The sequence below is a fragment of the Phascolarctos cinereus genome, unplaced genomic scaffold (genome assembly GCF_003287225.1).
Source record: "Phascolarctos cinereus isolate Bilbo 61053 unplaced genomic scaffold, phaCin_HiC Scaffold_8;HRSCAF=390, whole genome shotgun sequence".
NCBI lineage: Eukaryota > Metazoa > Chordata > Mammalia > Diprotodontia > Phascolarctidae > Phascolarctos > Phascolarctos cinereus.
In genome coordinates, this window is record NW_027556291.1 from 21,068,881 (window position 1) to 21,089,068 (window position 20,188).

Genomic DNA, 20,188 nt, shown 5'->3' on the forward strand with positions numbered 1-20,188 from the left:
GGGAAATATACAGTCAGTAATCATAACTGTGAAAATATCTTACAGCAAGTTTCTCTGATAAAGGTCTCATTTCTCAAATATATAGAGAACCAAGTCAAATTTATAAGAATATGAGTTATTCCCCAATTGATAAATGGTCAAAGAATATGAACAGACAGTTTTCAGATAAAGAACTTAAAGCTATCTCTAGTCACATGAAAAATGCTCTAAATCACTATTGATTAGAGAAATGCAAATTAAAACCATTTTGAGGTACCACCTCACACCTATCAGATTGGCTAATATGACAGGAATAATATTTTATTCAGAATATCATCTATTTAATCTGTAACTGTCCTTGATGATTTCAAAAGCATATTTTAACATTTTAAAAAATTGTTCCTCATTACAGTTTTGTGAGGTACTTAGGGTAGGTGCTATCCTTTACATGTTACAGTTGAGCAAACTGAGGCACGAGGAGTCAAAGTTTGGATTAGTAACGGCACCAGGACACTTACTCAGGCTCTCTGCCTGCCAGCCCAAAGCCCTTTCTACGACAGCAGGCTACTTTGAGTTATGTCTTCTTGGGTTATCTGTCTAGCCTCTAAAACCAGCGCCTCATTAATTTGTGAAGATAAATATTGGTCATCCTGGTTGACTTTGGAGGACTTTTCCAACTCTAAGTCTCTAATCTTATATAGCATCCTTAGAATGTCAGAAGAACTTGAGAAAGGCTCTCAGTCCATGGCTAAACTCCTTGTGGCAAAATTACTGAAGGACATAGCAAAGGCCACATAGTCCTAACACAGATGAATGAGTTATGAGCTGCATCATTAGAGGGATTGCTCACGTGGTGAGATCAAAGAACCAGTGGAGAATTGGTATTCTGGAGGGTCTGTAAAAATGCAAGTAGACACTGTCCAGAATGAGAAAATTGTGCCCTCATGAATCAAAAGTACTGGAGAGTTAGCAGGTCTGCTACACCATGTGCATTTACACTGGACCTGGAACCAAGGAATCCAGGTCCAAGCTGTGCCACTTGCCAGATGTATGACCGTGAGTGGGTCACTTGACCCATCTCAGCCCCAACTTCCTCATCTGTTGGATGGCCAGGATCATACAGTTCTTGCACAACATTATTGTGAGAAAAGCACACCATAAAATACTGCTTTTATTACCTAGGACTAATATGTTTTTTTTTAATAGCATGTAAATATACTTTATTGCTATGATAAAATCTAAGTCATCTTCCCTATATACAGTGGTGTGTAATCTCAGTCATTTTCATCCTTTGCTCACAGCTGCCCAAATACATGAAAGAAAATGACAATCAAATGTGGAATGTGGCTGGTTTGGAATTGGCCCGATCAATGGGAGCTTTGGAGAGCCTAAGGCTCTGCTGTGGAGCCTATGGGAAGTGTTGGTGTTCTTGGGCCTTTCAGTGGGGGCTGGGGAGGGGGTAACTGGCTTTGTGTAAAGCCTTCAGCATCTCCCGATGGAGCTTAGGGATGAAGAGACTTGTCCCAGTTTCCTACAACAGTATCAGGGCCCTTCCTCCTTCGTCCCTTGGTGGCTGCATGCAAGAGCATATCCCCATTCAAGACTTGAATCTCTGGACGGTCCTGGGGACCCTGCTCTGGTATAGAGTCACGAACTGATCCAGCCAGCATGTGCTAAGGCTGGCTTCAGCATGGCCCTTCCTTTTGGCTGCAGAGTGCCCCAAGGCCTAATCCAGCATATAAAGCAATATCCAAAGGATATCAGAATAGCCCTCCTTGCTATGTTTTATAAGTTTGGTTCAGAAGAAAATTATTTTGCAAGGAGTAATACAAATCATTTCTCAGATGTAACCACATGTTAGGTAGCTATAAGGAAAAGGGAAATAGAAAAAAAGATAATATGGAGGGAAATAGATATAGCCCTTACATAGGCAGTGAGGTAGCATAGTGGCTAGTGTGTTGGGCCTGGAGTCAGGAAGATGCAAGTTCAAACTCAGCCTCACATACTAGCTATGTGACCTTGGGCAAGTCACATAACCTCTATCTCAGTTTTCTTAACTATAAAATGGAGATAATAATAACCCCTACCTCCAAGGATTGTTATGAGGATTAAATGAGATAAAATTTGTAAAGCATTTAACGCTGTGCCTGGCACATAATAGGTGCTTAATAAATGCTTGTTTCCTTCTTCCCTCTCTTCCTCCTAAGAGAATAAATACAGATGTCAGGGTTTTTCCCCTAAGACATGAAAGATGATGTTTTAAATTATACATTAACTACAAATTGGCATTATACTATTCAGATTGACAAGTGAATAGTTTTGATAAGAGAAATGTGAATGTGCCTTTTCAGGGGATGTTTTCCTTTCCAGAACACCATAAACTCTACTACAATCATAACCCCTTTAAGGTTTGCAAAGTGCCTTTTCCCAGCAACAGAATTAGAGCTCTGACCAGGAGTCATTTCAACTGGGCCTAAACTGACTGTTGAGGATGGTGATAAAATTTATGGTCCGATGGTGGGGTAGGGTGAGAGCAGAAAGGGCCATTCTACTTCAAGTGCAGGTATTCTGGGACAAAAGAGTCTGGCACTTAGACTCTTGAAGATGATGGGGGACAGACAGGTCAGGGAGAGGGGCACAATGTTGAGAGGATCTTGAAAGTGGCAGCCAACAGTGGTTGGGCATTTTAGCAATGTGGGCCCCCAGAGGACCATGAGATGATTCTAAACAATGCATAGGAATGGCAGTTCCCATGAAGAGGACTCTGGAAGAGCTAGACCTACACTCCCCTACATGTCAGAATCCCAAGAGAAAAGTCCTGTTTGCCCATGTTACTACCAGCTCCGTAGAGTGTGCAAGAATTATTACCTCCATTTTATAGATGAGGACCTTCCAAGAAGGCTTCTGGTGGTTACACAGCTTGGATTGGAGAGAAAATCCAAACTCAAGATTCCTAACTTTGAGTCCAAGGCTGTAATGATGGAATGGGTTGAATTAGTTGGACTAATTTCCTTCACCTGTCTGAAGACCTGTACTACATTTCACTTAACTGGAAGCAAATGGAATGGGGGTTCTGAATAGACTCAAGGACTTTGCAGCCATTACATCCTGGGTGATTGTTCTACCACTGGAGTCAGGAAGAGACACTGAGGCTGAAGACTCTGCCTCACTTAAATCCAATTCATATGCAAGTCAAGGCATCACCTGTGATGTCATTGGTCTTCTTTGAAAATGACAACAGAAATGGAAAATGACAAATATTGAAGGGGATATTGGAAAATTGGGACACTAAAGCACTATTTTTTTTTGCTTTTTTTGGTGAGGCAATTGGGGTTAAGTGACTTGCCCAGGGTCACACAGCTAGTAAGTGTCAAGCATCTGAGGTACACTAAAGCACTATTAATTGAGTTGTGAACTGATTCAATCATTATGGAACTGTGCCCAAAGGGCTATAAAACCATGCATACCCTTTGACTCAGCAATCCCACTACTAGGTCTATATCCAAAAAATTAAAAAAAGGAAAAGGACCTGTATGTACAAAAATATTTCTAGCAGTTCTTTTTGTGGTGGCAAAGAATAGGAAATAGAGTGTATGCCCATCAATTAGGGAATGGCTGAAGAAGTTGTGCTATATGAATGTTGTTCCATAAGAAATGAGGAGCAGGTGCATTTCAGAAAAAAGATTTACATGAACTGATGTTGAGCGAAGTGAGCAGAACCAGGAAAGCATCGTATCCAGCAACAGCAACATTGTGCCATGATCAACTATGACACACTTAGCTCTTCTCAGCAATACAATGATCCAAGGCAATTCCCACCAATTGGGGAATGACTGAGCAAATTATGGTATGTGATTATGATGAAATACTATAAGAAATGATCAACATGATGCTTTCAGAAAAACCTAGAAAGACATGAAGTGATGCAAAGTGAAGTGAACAAAACCAGGAGCAGAGTGTACACAATAACAACAATGTTGTACAATGATCAACGTCGAGTGACTTAGCTATTCCAATCAATATAATGACCCAAAAGAATACTGAAGGACTTATGATGAAAAATGCTATCTACCTCCAGAGAAAAAGAACTCTTGGAGTATGAATGTAGATGAAAGCATACTTTTTTAACTTTATTTTTCTTGGGTTTTTTTTTTTTGGTCTATATTTTCTTGCACAACATGACTAATATGGAAATATGTTTTGCATGTCTGCACATGTATAACCTATATCAAATTACTTGCCTTCTCAATGAGGGGAGAGGAGAGAGAGAGAATTTCAAACTCAAAAGTTTAAAAAACAAATCTTAAAAGTTGTTTTTGCATGTAACTGGAAAAAATATTAAAAAGTGAGTTATAGGGGGCAGGTAGGTGGCGCAGTGGATAGAGCACTGGCCCTGGATTCAGGAGGACCTGAGTTCAAATCCAGCCTCGGACACATAACACTTATTAGCTGTGTGACTCTGGGCAAGTCACTTAACCCTACTGCCTAGCCAAATATAAAAAAAAAAAGTGAGTTATGAAAAAAATAATCACTCAAGAGAGTTAGGTCTAACTATTCATATATGAAAAACCAAGTGGATGAAGAATACTTATTGTCCAGACTTTGTTGTTGTTGTTTATCCTTTGTTTTCGAAGAAGACTAAAGACATCTTAAGGGCAATGTCCTGAAATGCACATGAACTGGATGTAAGTGAAGTAGAGCTGCATAAAGTTATCAGCCTCACTCTCTCTTCCAGAGCTATCCAGATCCCACGGCAAGACAAAAGTCAAGACAACTGGCAACGGCTGCGATGTAGTGGATAACCTTGGTCTTTTTAAATTATACTATCCAAGCAATAGAAAGCTTGAGCAAAGTGACTGTCATTCAGTTATGGACAATTTGTGTCCTGTTGGCCTGAAATAATTTCAAGGTTTTAGGTTTTCTTTGGTCAAGATCAAGTCCCTGAGCCCAAAGTTTTGTCTTTGCTGAAAGATTTAACTTGAGTATAAGAAGAAAAAAAGAACGCAGCATACAGACACTGAGCCTTGCATTCAGATTCTGTGTGACAATAATAAAGAAATAACAAGGTATGTTATCTTCTTGCTCCCAGTGTTCTGCAAACGTCAGATAACGTCACCTTCTAGGAGTTAGCAAAGAACTATCAAGATTACTGTTGAGAAGATAGTTTACACACATTGAGGTGGGCTATGCTCTCATTTAGCAGAAGCAATTCCAAGACCCAGAGCACTTGGGAATTTTGGAGCTCCATATGTTAATAAAATCAATACTAAATAATTAAAATCTCAATTAAAAAATAAATTCATCAATGCTGCCATTCTCATATGCAATCTAATCTAAATGTTGGAACACAATGCCAAGGTGAGCGTTTTTCAAAGTCAAATGCCCTGCAGTTTCATTCCACTGTCCACATGGGAGACCTGGTAAATATTTAAGAACATTCCTTATGCACTACTGAAAAGAAAACCACTCCAAAGTTCAGGTACTATTGGTAGTAGGCCAATGACATTACATTTATACCTTAAGATCTTAGAGAAGGATGGGGAAGAAAAGGTACCAATGTCATTCCTAGATGAAAAGACAGAGAATTCAGTATAAAGTATGTTCATCTTGGGTGATATTCAAATACATGAAGCTACTATGATACTCAAGCAACTCTGTCATAAGATAATCTGACCTAGAAAGTGGTCTCATGGCTTAAATCCTTGAGGACAGCATTACCAAAAGCTCTGATGTAGTACTTCCATTGACCTCAAATCTCTTTTGTAATGGTTACAAACTGAAGTACACAAGTCACAGAATGGTATACCCACAATCATATTATTGAGCTCATTTAGGAGAAGGAAGGAGTGAACTTTCATAACACCCCCCCACACACACATACACAGAGGCAGAATTGGTCTGACCAAAAGATTTAATGGCTTTAACTTGCCACCACAAATTTACCACAGCTACCTAAACAGATACCAAAGTCAGAAGACCCACAGTACCTTTTGTCCAGACCCAGTGCTCTGTATGCAGGGTATAAATGACACTCAAACCACAATAATAATAATATTGAGAAGAATAATACATACAGGTGGAAGATCCATGTTCAGATCTGAAAAAGGGATATTATCCATTGGTCCCATGTCAGGAAATACAAAATTGTCTGAAGATAGATGCATATGATTGTCTTCTCTGAAATCATGAAAGAAATGAAGGAAAAACATAGTAAATAAGTTGCAAGTGTTTTAATAAAATAGAATAATCATATCACACCATAGATTAGGATCAATAAGATTATCATAATCATATTTTAGGTACATTTGACTAGTAGCAGTAATTTTCATTTCATAGAAATGAAAGATTCAACCATAGTTGTTGTTTTTTTTTTCATGCTCCAAAGCATGCTTGGAGATCTCTTTTAGTTATATTTGAAATAACTGAGGGTCCTTCATGACAGTGGGAGAGGGGGCTAGGAGGAAGAAAGGCAAAGAAAAGGCAACTAGAATACTAGTATGGTATAACTATTTTGGTCACTGATGGCCCTTTAGGAAATGTGGGAAACAATATCTACATACATATGCCAATATACCACTCTGATCATAAAGAAAAAAATGTAAGAGTATATGGTTCAAAACATGTGGGCGGCTAGATGACACTGGACCTGGAGTTAGGAAGACTCTTCATGAGTTCAAATCTGGCCTCAGACACTTACTAGCTGTGTGACCTTGGCTCCTAAAATGTGGTGCCAAGAATTGGACACACTTTTCCAAATTTTCTTTGATCTTGGCAGAGCACCATGGGATTATCAACATCCCTCCTTTTGGACACTGGGCCTCTTTAAATACAATTTAAAATCATGTTACTTTTATTGGCTGTCATGTCACACTCGTGTTAAACTTGTGATCAGACGAAATCCAATTTTTCCCCATGAATTTTTGTTTTCTCTCTCGTTTGTTTTCCCCCCATCTTATATTTGTGAAATTGATTTTTTTTGTACCCAAGTGAGGTGATATACATGCAAAATTTAAAGTAATAGATAAATGCCAGCTACAATTATAATTGTTATTATTAACACCTAAGTGTAAGACTTTATATTTATCTCTGTAAAATCTCATCTTATTAGGTTCAGCTCATCATTCTATTCTGGAGAGATCTTTGTGGACCTGGTACTTTCTCATCCAATATATTAGCTAGCCTTCCTGGCTTCATATCATTCGCACAGTTAATAAGCATGCCTTCTATGCCTTCATCCAGATCTCTAATAAAATATTAAGCAGCACAGGGCCAAGCACAGATCCCCGGGGAACTCCTTGATAGGCTTCCCTCCAAGTTGACATCAACCTACTGCACTCAGGGTCTGGTCATTTAAACACTTCCAGATCCACCTAATTCTGCTATTATTTAGCCCATAGAGCGCCATCCTGTCAATAGTGATTAGAATGAGAAACTTGGCCAAATCTTTGTTGACAACATACCCATATTCCTTAGAGCTTACTTTTCCATTAAGAGATGGCTTACCTAAAGCTTCTTGGTGAAAACTGCATTTGTGGTGAAGTGGGACTTCTTGGCATGGCATCACCAGTTGGCAAATTCCAGTTATCCTGTATACAGTTAAATGTACAAAAAAAAAAAAGGAACTGAATTACCAAGTATGTGCAGAGGAGGCTGATGCTAGAAGTGGCAAAACTGTCAGACAATTGAAGGATCAATTCTTGAGATCCATGCAAAATGAGAGGATACCAGATACTTGCAAAAAATCCCAACTGTTTTTACTACCCAAAAAAGGCAATTGAGACAGTATCAATAATTACTCATCTTTCTATTCTAATTGCTTATCTTTCTACCCCTAGAAATATGTTTATTTTCCTCTCTCAATATATACATGAAGTGTATCCTCAAATGAGAAGTCAATAGTCAATAAATAATCAATAAGCATTTATTACATACCTACTACATGCCAGGCACTGTGCTAAATACTGAAGAAGGAAAGTCAGGAATTGGCAAGTTACATGCTATAGCAGCTCACATATTTACAGTCACACAATTGACTGAAAGGCATAGTAAATAAAAGATCTCACTGTGTTTCTTATTGGTGAACTAAGATAAAACATTTGATTTGGTAGAGTAAAACACTGCCCTAATTAAAGACTTCACTGACAAAATGTCTGCCACACTTCATTTCAAATCATACAGGGGTCCTAGAAAGAAACAACGATAGAAATGATTTTGTTCAATGGCCCTTTGATATCAATGGCAGAAAATGGGAAGCATGTTGGCCAAAGCTGTTCCCTACTGTCCTGGAGAACGTCCAGCACAGAGTCCAAATGGCAGAAGGATTCCTTACAGACGCACACAGGAGCTACTAGATGTGACCTTGCCCCCACATCTCTGGGGAGCCTCCTCTATGAGATCATAATCACTTCAGGAAGCTTTATTTAACTCTTTACATGGAAGAACCAAGGAGAAAAAGAAGAAAGCCAAGTAGACAGACTATGATATGCAGCTGGTACGTCAATAAATATATTCTGGACACTCTCTGAAGACGGATAATGAACCAGAAGTGAACAACCAGAAGAAAGCAGGCTGTGTAGCATTTAAGAAATGGTGCCAGCGTTTTTAATAAATGTAAGCTTCTCCCTGAAACAGGGACCCATCTTTCAATACCCATATTCTTATAGGATGATAGATTTAGATACAGAGGAACTTAGAGGCCATTAAGTGAACCCGCTCATTTTACAGATAAGGAAATTGAGGCTGACAGAGGGTGACTTGCCCAGGGTCACACAGCTATTAAGAGACTAAGGCAGAATCCGAACTCATGTCTTCCTGTCTTCAGGCTCAGTGCTTTATACGCTGTACTATCTAGTGGCTTAATAATATAGGGCTGCAAATTATGGAATACTACCATTTCCAAAGAATTATTTGTGGTGTTCCCAAAGGGCAAAAGAGAGGCAAGAGTGTGTGATTACTCATAGAGAATTTCACATTGGTGCAGGAGATATTATCCAAAAGACGTATGACCAGAGAATGTAGACCAGGCTAGAAGCCAGGGCAAGAGGGTGACCAATGGACCACCTTTATGCTCCATTGGTTCCCTTGTAATGTCAGGAGATCTAGAGGAAGGCTCAGCATGTTCAGTGGTCCCACGGGTGTAGTGGTAAATATTTAAAAGCTAACTGTCCGGGAAAAAAAATGTACTCAGGATATACATTTAAGTTTAAGTTGCATTATCAATATTTTCCTCATAATTTTTAAGTTTAGACAATCAACAACAACAAAAATAAATCGAGCCCCGATTTGGAGCATTTCCCAACTCCTAAGGTATAAATGCTCACATTGAAAATTGAATCACCAACTCAATCAGCTCAGAGTCAGTCCAGTTGGCTCCTGCACACCCCTGGTTGGACCCCATCCTGCAGAAGACATGTTCCCATAGACAAAGAGCCTCACAGTATGCAAAGGCATGGCTGGACCGGGATTTGTACCTTTGGAGGGATTGTCTACATTGATGAGAGGCAGCTTTAATAACATTTCCTCCATGAAGCCATTTCTCTCAGCTGCTAGCCCCTCCCCCTCAAACAACTACCTCCTATTTACTTTGAACATCCTTATATAGGAACATGCTATTGCCCTAGAAAGAATATAAACTCCCTTGAGAGCAGGGGCTGTTTTATCTTTGTCTCTCCAATGCCTGGCACACAGTAGGCAATTAATAAATGCTTGTTTATTGATTAATTAATACACTGAAGTAATTAAGTAGGTCAAATATAGTATAATCAACTCCCTCTCCCTTCACCCCCAGGTAATAATGATAATAGTATTTATATAATGCCTGTGCTAAGCACTTCACAAGTTGTATCTCCTTTTATCCTCACCACAATCCTAGGAGTAGATGTTATTATTATGACTTGTCCAAGGTCACATAGCTAGTAAGTATCTGAGGCAGGATTTGAACTCATGTCCTCCTGACTCCTGGCCCTGCACTCTATCTATGATACCACCTATCTGCCCCAATAGCTTTTCCAATATAACTACGGAGTTCCCATACAGAGATGAAGTGCGATAAAAGGAAAGTGGTGGCCATTCTGTAATTCTCTGCCCTAAAGCTATTATGCCAGTCACAAAAAAGACTTTTTTCCATCTGCACCAATGGTGGTCAACACAAATCTGCCTTTAGCTTTCTAAACCAGTGAACACTGATGTCTTTGACTTGAATTCTGTGTCCGAGTCTGGCAATAAAGACCCTCCCCTCTCGTCCCCTCCCCTTTTTACACTGTTTTTTTTTTTTTAAACACTCCCTACACTGGTCAGTGAGACTTCTGGGCAAGTGTGGAATCCACAGTGGGAAACGATACCCATAAATCGACAGTAAAACGATGTAAGAAACTTCAAACCGTCCATTGTGGGTATAACTGAAAACACACCAGGGCAGTATCCCATACAATAAAACCTTCAAACAGGCAGTTAAAACCAGTAAAATTGAGCTAAAATTCCCTTACTAAATCCATGTTTATTAGTATTCTTCCTGAAAGCTATGTTTTTAAATTCTTTCTAGCTACTAAGCACCGAAGCATAATGAGATTAGGCATTCTAACACAGTCTGTAACATTTCGTACTCCCATCTAAAGTAAGTGAACAAGCCAATGAGTGAATGAATGAATGAGTGAGTGAATGCATAAAGCTTCATTAAAACACTTTCGCCTCTCTTGGGTACTATTTAGTATCCTGAAACAGTACCCCGAGGCACTTGGGTATCTGAGAGGCCAGAAAGAATGAATACAGCTGCCAAAGGTGTCTCCTTTACAATCAGAGAGTAATTTAAGCTGTGAGAGAATCTGACTCCTATTTCCCACAGGTTTTCAGTTGGCAATTACACTGTTAGTTCATGCATCATTTCTGCCAATAAGAGATTCCATGGTAGGCAAGAAGCATCAAACTCTACAGGAATGGTCTTCGGATTGCAAGTCCGGAGGCCGATGGCCTAGCCTTTGCTCTGAAACTGACTAGTTGTGACTTGGGACAAAACACTGCATGTGTTACTTTCCGTGTCTGGAATGTGCTTTATAGGGTTGTTATAAGGATAAAAGAAAAATGTATAAGAAAATGTTTTGGGAAATTTAAAATGCTAAGTAAATGACAGTATTATCATTCTCTATAGGTATTTGCCTTTCTTATTAAAATACATCTTTTGGCTCAAGAGGTTTGGAAGGAAGTGGTGGGGTGGAAAGAACACAGCATTTAGAGTCAGAAGGACCTGGGTTCGAATCCCTGCTTTGCTACTCACTGCATGTGGTGATCCTGGGCATGTCACTACCTCTTAGGATCTCATTTATAAAATAAAGGGATTGGATTAGTGAATCTCTAAGGTGTCTTCCAGCTCTAAAGCTGTGATCTTTTCGAGTGGAAAGGAGGTCTAGGGCATTGACTTGCAGAAGACTCAAAGTCCTCATTTCTTTCTTTCTGGGGCATGCACAAGCTTACAAACTAAGTCTCTTACCTCAATGCTTATCCCCAAAGTACAAGCAAACTCCAGATTCTAGACTACTGGTCTTCCCAGGCATTCAATTTTCTTGCTAAAGACATGAATGCAGCAAGTAACTGAATCTCTTTAGCAATGCCTATATGCCAATGGAAGTCAGAAATCTCAGCTTGAAACTACTGCCCCTACCCTTCTTGGAGAGCATATTTATTGCATGGTTTTAGTCCACTTCTAACTAGGAAAAAATGTATCCAATGACTGAAAGATAGTGGGAAGGAGAACAGCATCCTTGACCTACTTAGGAAAAAGGAGAGAAGATACATGAACAAGCCCTGAGTCTAAACTGTTCCTTTTAAAATCTGTCCCCAAATTTGACTGGGCCCCATGAACTTGGCCTTTCAAGTCCTGGCCTTGGCACTCCAAGTTTTTCCAAAACAATGAGGATAAGGCCCAGCTGCATCTCTGAGGCCTCACACCAGCCTGAGAACAGCACAGGAATATCTGTAACAAGGCTACAACTCTCAGCTGCTGCCAAGGCTCAATTACCCAGTGACTGGACCATATTATGCCGAGATCATAAGCTTGGTTTCTGGAGGTCAGCACACCACTGCACCGTAGATTTTTTTTTATTTGAGAAGAAACATATGGCCACAGCTGAGGCTGAGAAAGTTAGTATCCTTGCCAAAGGAATTGTGATAACAGCCTCGGCAATGCCTATAATAGCAGCCCTGAGTAATATTTGGAATAATAGCACTCGACCAGATGTTAACACATGTCACACAATTTGCACTGGGTTCTAATTTCTTTGGGAGAATAGAGTCATTATATTGGATGACCCATAATTCTCTCTCAAGCTATAGATTTCCCTCTCAAAGACCATACTGGTACAGCAACGTATGAAAACTAAGGCATATCCCAGAGTTTTCCAATCTTTGAGTTGGCTAGGGCTTCAGCAATTATCTAGTTGAACCCAGATCTAACAAGAATCCCCTATTTGAATTCCCCAACAAACAGTCATTCAAGCCTTTGCTGGAAGACCTCCAATCCCACGGAAGCTACTCTCTCCAAAGGTACCCACTGCACCTTTGGAGAGCTCTAACCATTAGGACACTTTTCCTGATGTCCAGTTGAAATGTGTCTTGGCACACAAGCCATTCCCCAATTGAACACAAGCCGTTCCCCAATTGATAAATGGTCAAAGGATATGAACAGACAGTTCTCAGATGAAGAAATGAAAGCCATCTATAGTCATATGAAAAAATGCTCTAAATCATTATTGATTAGAGAATTGCAAATCAAAACAACTCTGAGGTACCACATCACACCTATCAGATTGGCCAACATGACAAAACAGGAAAATGATAAATGTTGGAGAGGATGTGGGAAAATTGGAACACTAATACATTGTTGGTGGAGTTATGAAATGACTGGAGAACAATTTGGAACTATGCCCAAAGGGCTACAAAAATGTGCATACCCTTTGATCCAGCAATAGCACTTCTAGGGCTATATCCCAAAGAGATCAAACAAATGGGAAAAGGACCCACATGTACAAAAATATTCATAGCATCCCTTTTTGTGGCAGCAAAGAATTGGAAATGGAGAGGATGCCCATCCACTGGGGAATGGCTGAGCAAGTTGTGGTATATGAATGTAATGGAATACTATTGTGCTCTAAGAAATGATGAACAGGCTGACTTCAGAAAAACCTGGAAAGACTTATATGGTCCAATGCTGAGTGAAGTGAGCAGAACCAAGAGGACTTTGTACACAATAGCAGCCACCTTATGTGATGACTAAGATTGTTAAACTGAACCCTTCTCAGCATTACGAGGATCTAAGACATCTCCAGAGGCCTCGGGATGGAAAATGCTGTCCACATCCAAAGAAAGAACTATGGAAGTCAAATCGCTATCACTTATTTTTACCTTCTGTTGAGTTTTGTTTCCTCTTTCTGATGGTTCCTCCTATTGGTTTTAATTTTTACTTACAACTTCACTAATGTGAAAATATGTTTAATGGGTATGTAAACGTAAAGCCTACATCAGATTATGCGCCGTCTTGGGGAGGGTGGGGGGGGAGGAAGGGGGAGAAAAATTTTCAACTCAAAAGCATACGGAAGTGATTGTTAATAAATCAAAATAAATTTAAAAAATTTAAAAAAAAAAGAAATCTGTCTTGGCCACTTCCACCACATTCTGCCCTCTGGGGTCAAACTAGACAAGGCTAATCCCTCTTCTGCATGACAGCCCTTCACACTCTTGGTTATAACTACCGGCTTCCCCCTTCCAGATTCTCTTGTCCAGGTTAAGCAGTCCCAACCCCTTCACTCAGATCTCATCTAGCATGATCTTAATTATCCTGGTTGCCTTTGTCCATGTACCCTCCTGCTTATCAACCTTCCCAAAATGTGACGCCCAGAAATGAACATAAGGGTTTAGAAGTGACCAGACCAGGACGGTATGTTGGGACTATCACTTTCTTCACACTAGACACCAGAGCCTCTCTTAGTACAGCTCACAACCCAATACATTAGCTATTTTGGCTTCACTATCACACTTCTGACTTCTTCTATCAAACTTGTAGCCCATTCAAACCCCTGGATCTTTTGCATATGAATTACTGTTTAGCCAAGCCTCTTCCATGGCTGCTAGGAAGACTCATCTTCCTGAGTTCAAATGTGACCTCAGACACCTACTAACTGTGTGACCCTGGGCAAGTCACTTAACCCTGTTTGCCTCAGTTCCTCATCTGTAAAATGAGCTGGAGAAGGAAATGGCAAACCATTCCAGTGTCTTTGCCAAGAAAGCCCCAGATGGGGTCACAGAGAGTCAGACACAACTGAAATGACCTAACAACAACAAAGTCTCTTCCATCTCTTACTTGCAAAGATGATTTTTTTCAACCTGAGTTTAAGACTTTCCCCCTAATAGATTGGGTCTCCTTCTAGCTGCCCTACCCCTATTCCCCAACAAGCTCCTTAGAGATCCTGGTTGCCATCTACTGTGTTGGCTATCTCTGTCATTGCAAGAAGTGCCTACACACGCTACATTTGCTTTAGCTCCTCCGCCAGACCTCTGGGTTTATAAAGCGTAATCAGCTTACTTTGTTGGATTTGGGGCTTAGGAAAAGCAGCTTCCTGGATTTATAATCCCAATGTATACTTGTTTTTCTTTTCTCCATAGGTTCTTGTGATCGCCCTACTGAGTGAGAAAGCTAACTCCATGAGGTCCAGTGCTATAATAATTTTATGAAATAACAGAGTGTCTGGTCAGATAACTAGAATTTGCTCACTTGGTCATACCTCTAGTTGTGTATGTCATGGAGTGGCTACTTCCTAAAACATGTCCAAATTCCTATCATTTATACATTATATAGATTGAGGACACTTATTGACATATTCAAAGGCTCAAGTGCTAGTGAATCCTCCTAGCAACATTCCCATGCCTGTTAGTCTAATACTTGGAGGTGGTATGCTGCCAGCTGGATTAATTCCCATGAAAACAGGCCTTGTGCCCTGATCCTACTGGGTTGGATGCCAACCTCTGTGGATTATCCAGCTGCAGATAACCATGTGTTGATTGTATTCTAGTTATTATGTTCATCATGATTATTTGATGCTTAAAAATACTGGACCATACTCTGATTTGAAGAAAAATAAAAGCTGGGGCTGCAGATGACATATGCTTTTAACTGAAGAAGGGAATCCATGGGATATGTAGAGGACTACCTTTGGTCAAGATTATGATACTTCGATGAACCTTTGATCTCATCTATGGGCGCACACCTCCCAGTGATGCATCCATGTACAGATTTTGAGAATTTGGAGTAAAATTTGAGAAGAAACTTTTCTAAAATTCCTATTTCTCAATTTAAGACTAGGTTAGTGGGGAAAGGAAATGGGACTCCATTAACAGAATGACAGGATCTTTGGATCAGAGAGGCAGAGGTCGACTTCTGTTGGCATCCCACTTTCCAAAACACAGAACGTTCAAGTTGCCATTAAGTACTCTGACCACACTGTAAGGTCAGCAGCCCTCTATCTCCAACTGTGTAATATCCATATTACAGTGAGGCAAACTAGTTGGAGGATTTTATAACCTTAGATGAGGAATGTTTACCTGTGCTTGATTTCTGAGTGTCCCTGTATATAGTTAAAAGGGTGGTCTGCATGTTAGCACTAATGTCCGAGAAGCTTTTGTGGGGTGGACTGTCTAGGGTACGCTAAAGTATCCCTACTGACCTCAGTTTCTCTTTTGCGGTGCGAATTTATATGATTAAGGTCTAGACTTGATTTGTTCAGAGCACACGTAGAATTTGGTCCAAGTCAATGCTAGAACAGAATGGTGACACTGCGGTACAATAGCTATTGTCTGTCCTGCTGCCTCAGTGGGCTGGAACCAGGTATATGAAGAAGGAAAAGTAACAGGAAATCCCTGGGAGGATAGTGACAGTGTTCTCCATATACAGAGCTTTGAAAGAACTCAGCCTGGAACAGTCTAGTGCTAGTTTATCTTAATGGGTGATGTAGAGTCCAGCAGGAGTAAGCTGAAGGATTGCATGTTAATTCTACATGACTGAAGAAAGATAGAATACAAAGTGTCCTGGTCAAGTTGGTGGCTACTACGGTAGCTTTAAATACAGTAAAAGAGCTGAGACTGAGAAAAGAAGGAAGGTAATGGATATGTGACAAGTACTTTAATCCTCTGGCTCCTGGAGCCACAGTCATCCCCTTTCTTCTTCATCATCTCCTAGTTACCAAAGACCTACTCAGACCACAGCACTGTCCTAGGCATGGTGGGGATTTACAGTAGGATAATGCTTCCCCCTGTATTTAAGGGCTGGGCCCTCCAGGAAGAGGGAAAACAGATATTTTCTCCAAAGATCTTCGAAATGTACCTCCCTTTTGCATGTGCATGCAACTTCTGGAAACAACTGCACAAAACAAATTTATTGTCATAGTTAATTACTTTTAATAACCTTTTTTTGGTTTAGATGCCCCTCTCTTGTAATCTCCACTATTTTTGCTCCTGGCAATAAACCACATGCATACCTCCCTCCCATTTTCCAACCCCACCTCCCTGCAATCTATACTTATATACTCTTATTTTTTAAAAAATGCTCACTCGGCTGAAAATACAGTAGTTACATTTTCTGTGGAAGGCATGAAAAATAGGCTACTATACTCCTCCAAGATTAGAACATATTTTTGGCACTCATGTGTGTATGCTATGTCCAAATGCTTTCCGGTGCACTACATTTTACAAGCAAGAAAGGTACCAACTTATTTCCAAAGAGACAGTAAATGGTAAAATATGCTAAAAATCTAGCAGAGAACTTTGCTGCCTCCCAATACTTTTTAAGTGAACAAACTAGACACTCTTTAAATTCTGGGCTATTTTATTTCCTTTTTTACAGTTTGAGACCTGGAGTCTGGCAGTTTTCAGAAGAATTCTGAGGTTTAGAAAGTTTGAAACAGCAGTTTGATTTATTTGAGGGTGGGAACCACATTTTGAATTAGTCTTAAATTCTCGTGGAGCTCAACCAAATGGCTGAAGAATGCATGTATGCACGTGGTCCAGATCATGATGCGTAAGTTGGATACACTTCACAGGCTGCTGAGTTAGTACATTAGGACATATATCTTGGACACTTGCAGCAGATGGACAATGATATGGGCCCAGAATGGAGGAGGAGGAGGAGGAAGAAGAAGAGAAGGCTGGATTCTCTTTGGGAAATCACATAGAATTTTCAGTGATCCCAAGCTGCCGACTGCTGCAAAAATGCTTTTGCTTAACCCCCAAATTTTCTGACGATGCTGTATGGTCCTAACTCATGGAACACTGTGATCTCAGAAGATCCAAAGAGTAATGGAAAAAATGTATGTTGGCTCTAAGCTACACCGTATTAGCAACGATGACTTGTGCTCACAGAGTGACATAAAGGATATAATCAAGGACACATATAGGCAGAAAAAGGGGAGAGGGTAGAATAACAGCTGAAAGCTTTGCACCGGCATGCATGAAATTGAAAAATAACTAGGAGAAGGCTTTAAGCGCACTGTGTAGGTTCTCAGTAGGGGATCTGTGGAAAGAAATGTTAAAAAAAATCAAAGGCTGAACTCAAATGTATGGGATAAAAGCTGCATGGGTTAAGGGAGTACTCCGCCTGATGAGACACAGATGCAAAGAAGTATCAGAAGCTAAGTTTAAATTCCCCCAATTGTTTTTAGCATCCACCATTAGTTAACAATTCTATCTCTTACCTCCATGTCTTGCACAGACTGCCCGGATGCCTGGAATAGACTCTCTCCTCACCTCTGGCTCCTTCCTTGCAGGCTCAGCTCTGATGCCATCTCCTATGGGCAGTCTTCCCTGATCCCGCCCCTCCCTGCTTAATATTCGTTCGTTCCCTCCCACCCCCCCTTCCTCCCCCTCCTCCTTTTTCCTTCCTCCCCCTCCTCCCCCCTTTCCAATTATCATGCATATATGCATATATTTAGCTATTTAAGCTGCTTGGTTGCGGTATCCTTCCTTCTGAATGACTGTAAGCATCTGGAGGGCATGCTACTTTCTAGACAATGCCTTGCTTCCATCTGGTGGGCTGGATGTCTGTGGCATGGAATTACCAAGTTTTGTCCCCCTAGTTCTAACACTTTTCGGCTAGCTACTTTGCTCCCAAAGCCCTTTCCAGTTTCTCGTCCCGCCTGCCTGCCCTCACCTCACCACAAACAATTCTTTGAGGCAGGTGGAACACATCATTTCCCCCACTTCACAGGTGAGGAAATGGTACACAGTACTATTAAGTAATTTGCCCGTGGTCACAGAGAATACTAGAGCTCATTACTTTTAACTGCCGGCTCCTCATCCTCTGCCTCCAAAAACAAAGAAGAGAATTTGGTATTTGGTTTCCTAGAGTTTTGGCCTTTGCTTTTAGAGCTGAAGAGGAGAGGCTGAGGGATGCATGATGTGGAGATGACACCTCAGGCCCCTCTGACACCGTACTGAAGGATGGGCTGCCTAGATTCTAGTCATTCTTTACAGTGGGAGTACTTGGCAGAAGGCGGGGTGTGCGCTGGGCTCAAGGCACGTGGAGTCTCTGAGCAGCACGAAGCACCCAGTCTCAGGGGAAGTCCTCCGATCTAAGGATAGCTGAGCTTTCGGGCTACTCTGAAATTCACAATATTGCCCAATTTCTCCCAGGCCTGGGCCATACTAGCCTGGGTACAGGGCATAAGGAGAGAAGCAAACATTTTCCCGGTCACTTATTTGGGTGAATGCTGGGCTCCAGAAGGGATAAGATATGACGTCATTTTACACTCAGTGATTTTCCCTTCTCCCTTCTAGGTCAGCTATTTCTCCAAATGACCAACTTCACTCTTGCTTAGCACTTTTTATGAGCTTGGTCAGCCCCAGCTCTGATCTCTCCATTAAATATTGCATTTAATGTCTCCTAGAGCAAAGAAGGATTGTCGCAATTCACTGTAAGCTTTTTGGAGAAAGTCTGCAACTGCATTTCTCAGTGTTATGAAGAAATATCTCCAGACCTAGAAGGGAAAAACTAAAATGCCTGAGGTGAGCTAGATAGCTAAGTGATGAAATTTGGGATTGGAAAAATTGGGTCAGAGGATCATAAGCAAAGAGGAGCCGCTTCACTGCTAATTAGCAGTCTGACTTTGGACCCTCTAGACACCAGCCCCCTGCCCCAGCCCCTTCCCACACCACTCTAATTAGAGGGAAGCAAATTTGCAACCACAAAATTACAGAGCTTATATGCAGGGCTGATACTGCCTGTGAACAAAATCTGTTATTCTTTGCAAGATTACACAGACTATGAAGGGGAGGGAAGGAGAGACAGAATGGCCTAAGCCTCAGACACCTGGGTTCAATGCTGCCTCTGATGTATGCTAGCAACGTGAACTTGGGTAATCACACACAGATTCAGTCTCCATCCTAGGAATGGGAGAAAGCCGAAAACAACTGGATAGAAGCCTTTTTAGATTATTCAAAAGGGGATCCAATTAACATTGTTAAGGAAAATAGAAATGAGAGGCAGAAGGGCATAATGGATTGAGTTCCAGCCTTAGAACCAGGTTCAAATTCTGCCTCACCACATACTAGCAGGCTGGCTATATGGACAAGGCACTTTACCTCTCTGTATCCCCAGACAAGACTAATACCCTAAGGGACAGCTTACAAATCTACATCGGTGCAAAGAGTTTCCATACCAGGTAGTTTTTCCCAACGTGGATGAAATAACAACCATCTTCTCTCCACATTACCCCCTCCCCCTTAAAAAAAAAAAGGGAAAAGAAATATAGAAATCGTGGTTGGCCCATTAAATCCTCACCAAACACTGCAACATTGGTAGATATGGAAAACTTCATCTTTGAAAGTCTTACTTTCTCTGGCTCCCATAATCTTTCTACCTCCCTTCCTCCTTTGCAGGTCTCCTCATTCCTCCTACCCCTCAAAATGTGGGGGCTCCCCAAGCTCTTGTCCTTAGTCCTCTTCTGGCTACATTCTCTCCCTTGGGGCTCACTGATTCCTATGGCTTCATTTATCATCTCTCTATATGGATAACCACCAAATCTGTACGTGTACCTCAGTGTCTAGTCCAACATCTCTTTAGTCATATTACCCATCCTGGGGAAGAGCCTTCCATGTTCCTCTCTTATTCCCTAAACAAAATAGGTACTTACCACATGGTGGGGCTGCATAATCTGGCAGTAGCCTGCTGCTCACC

The 20,188-nt window shown here is 40.9% G+C and overlaps 1 protein-coding gene across 6 annotated transcripts in view; it reads right to left on the minus strand.

The window, feature by feature from the left end:
• Nucleotides 1-20,188, minus strand: part of ZNF711 (zinc finger protein 711) — a 127,237-nt gene that overhangs the window by 63,969 nt on the left and 43,080 nt on the right. For all 6 annotated transcript variants that reach the window (XM_020964504.2, XM_078147940.1, XM_078147939.1 and 3 more), the window contains 2 exons: nt 7,483-7,565; nt 6,054-6,156 (listed from right to left, as the gene is read on the minus strand). In XM_020964504.2, coding sequence (XP_020820163.1) covers nt 6,054-6,156; nt 7,483-7,565 — 186 coding nt within the window. The remainder of the gene's footprint in view (nt 1-6,053; nt 6,157-7,482; nt 7,566-20,188) is intronic.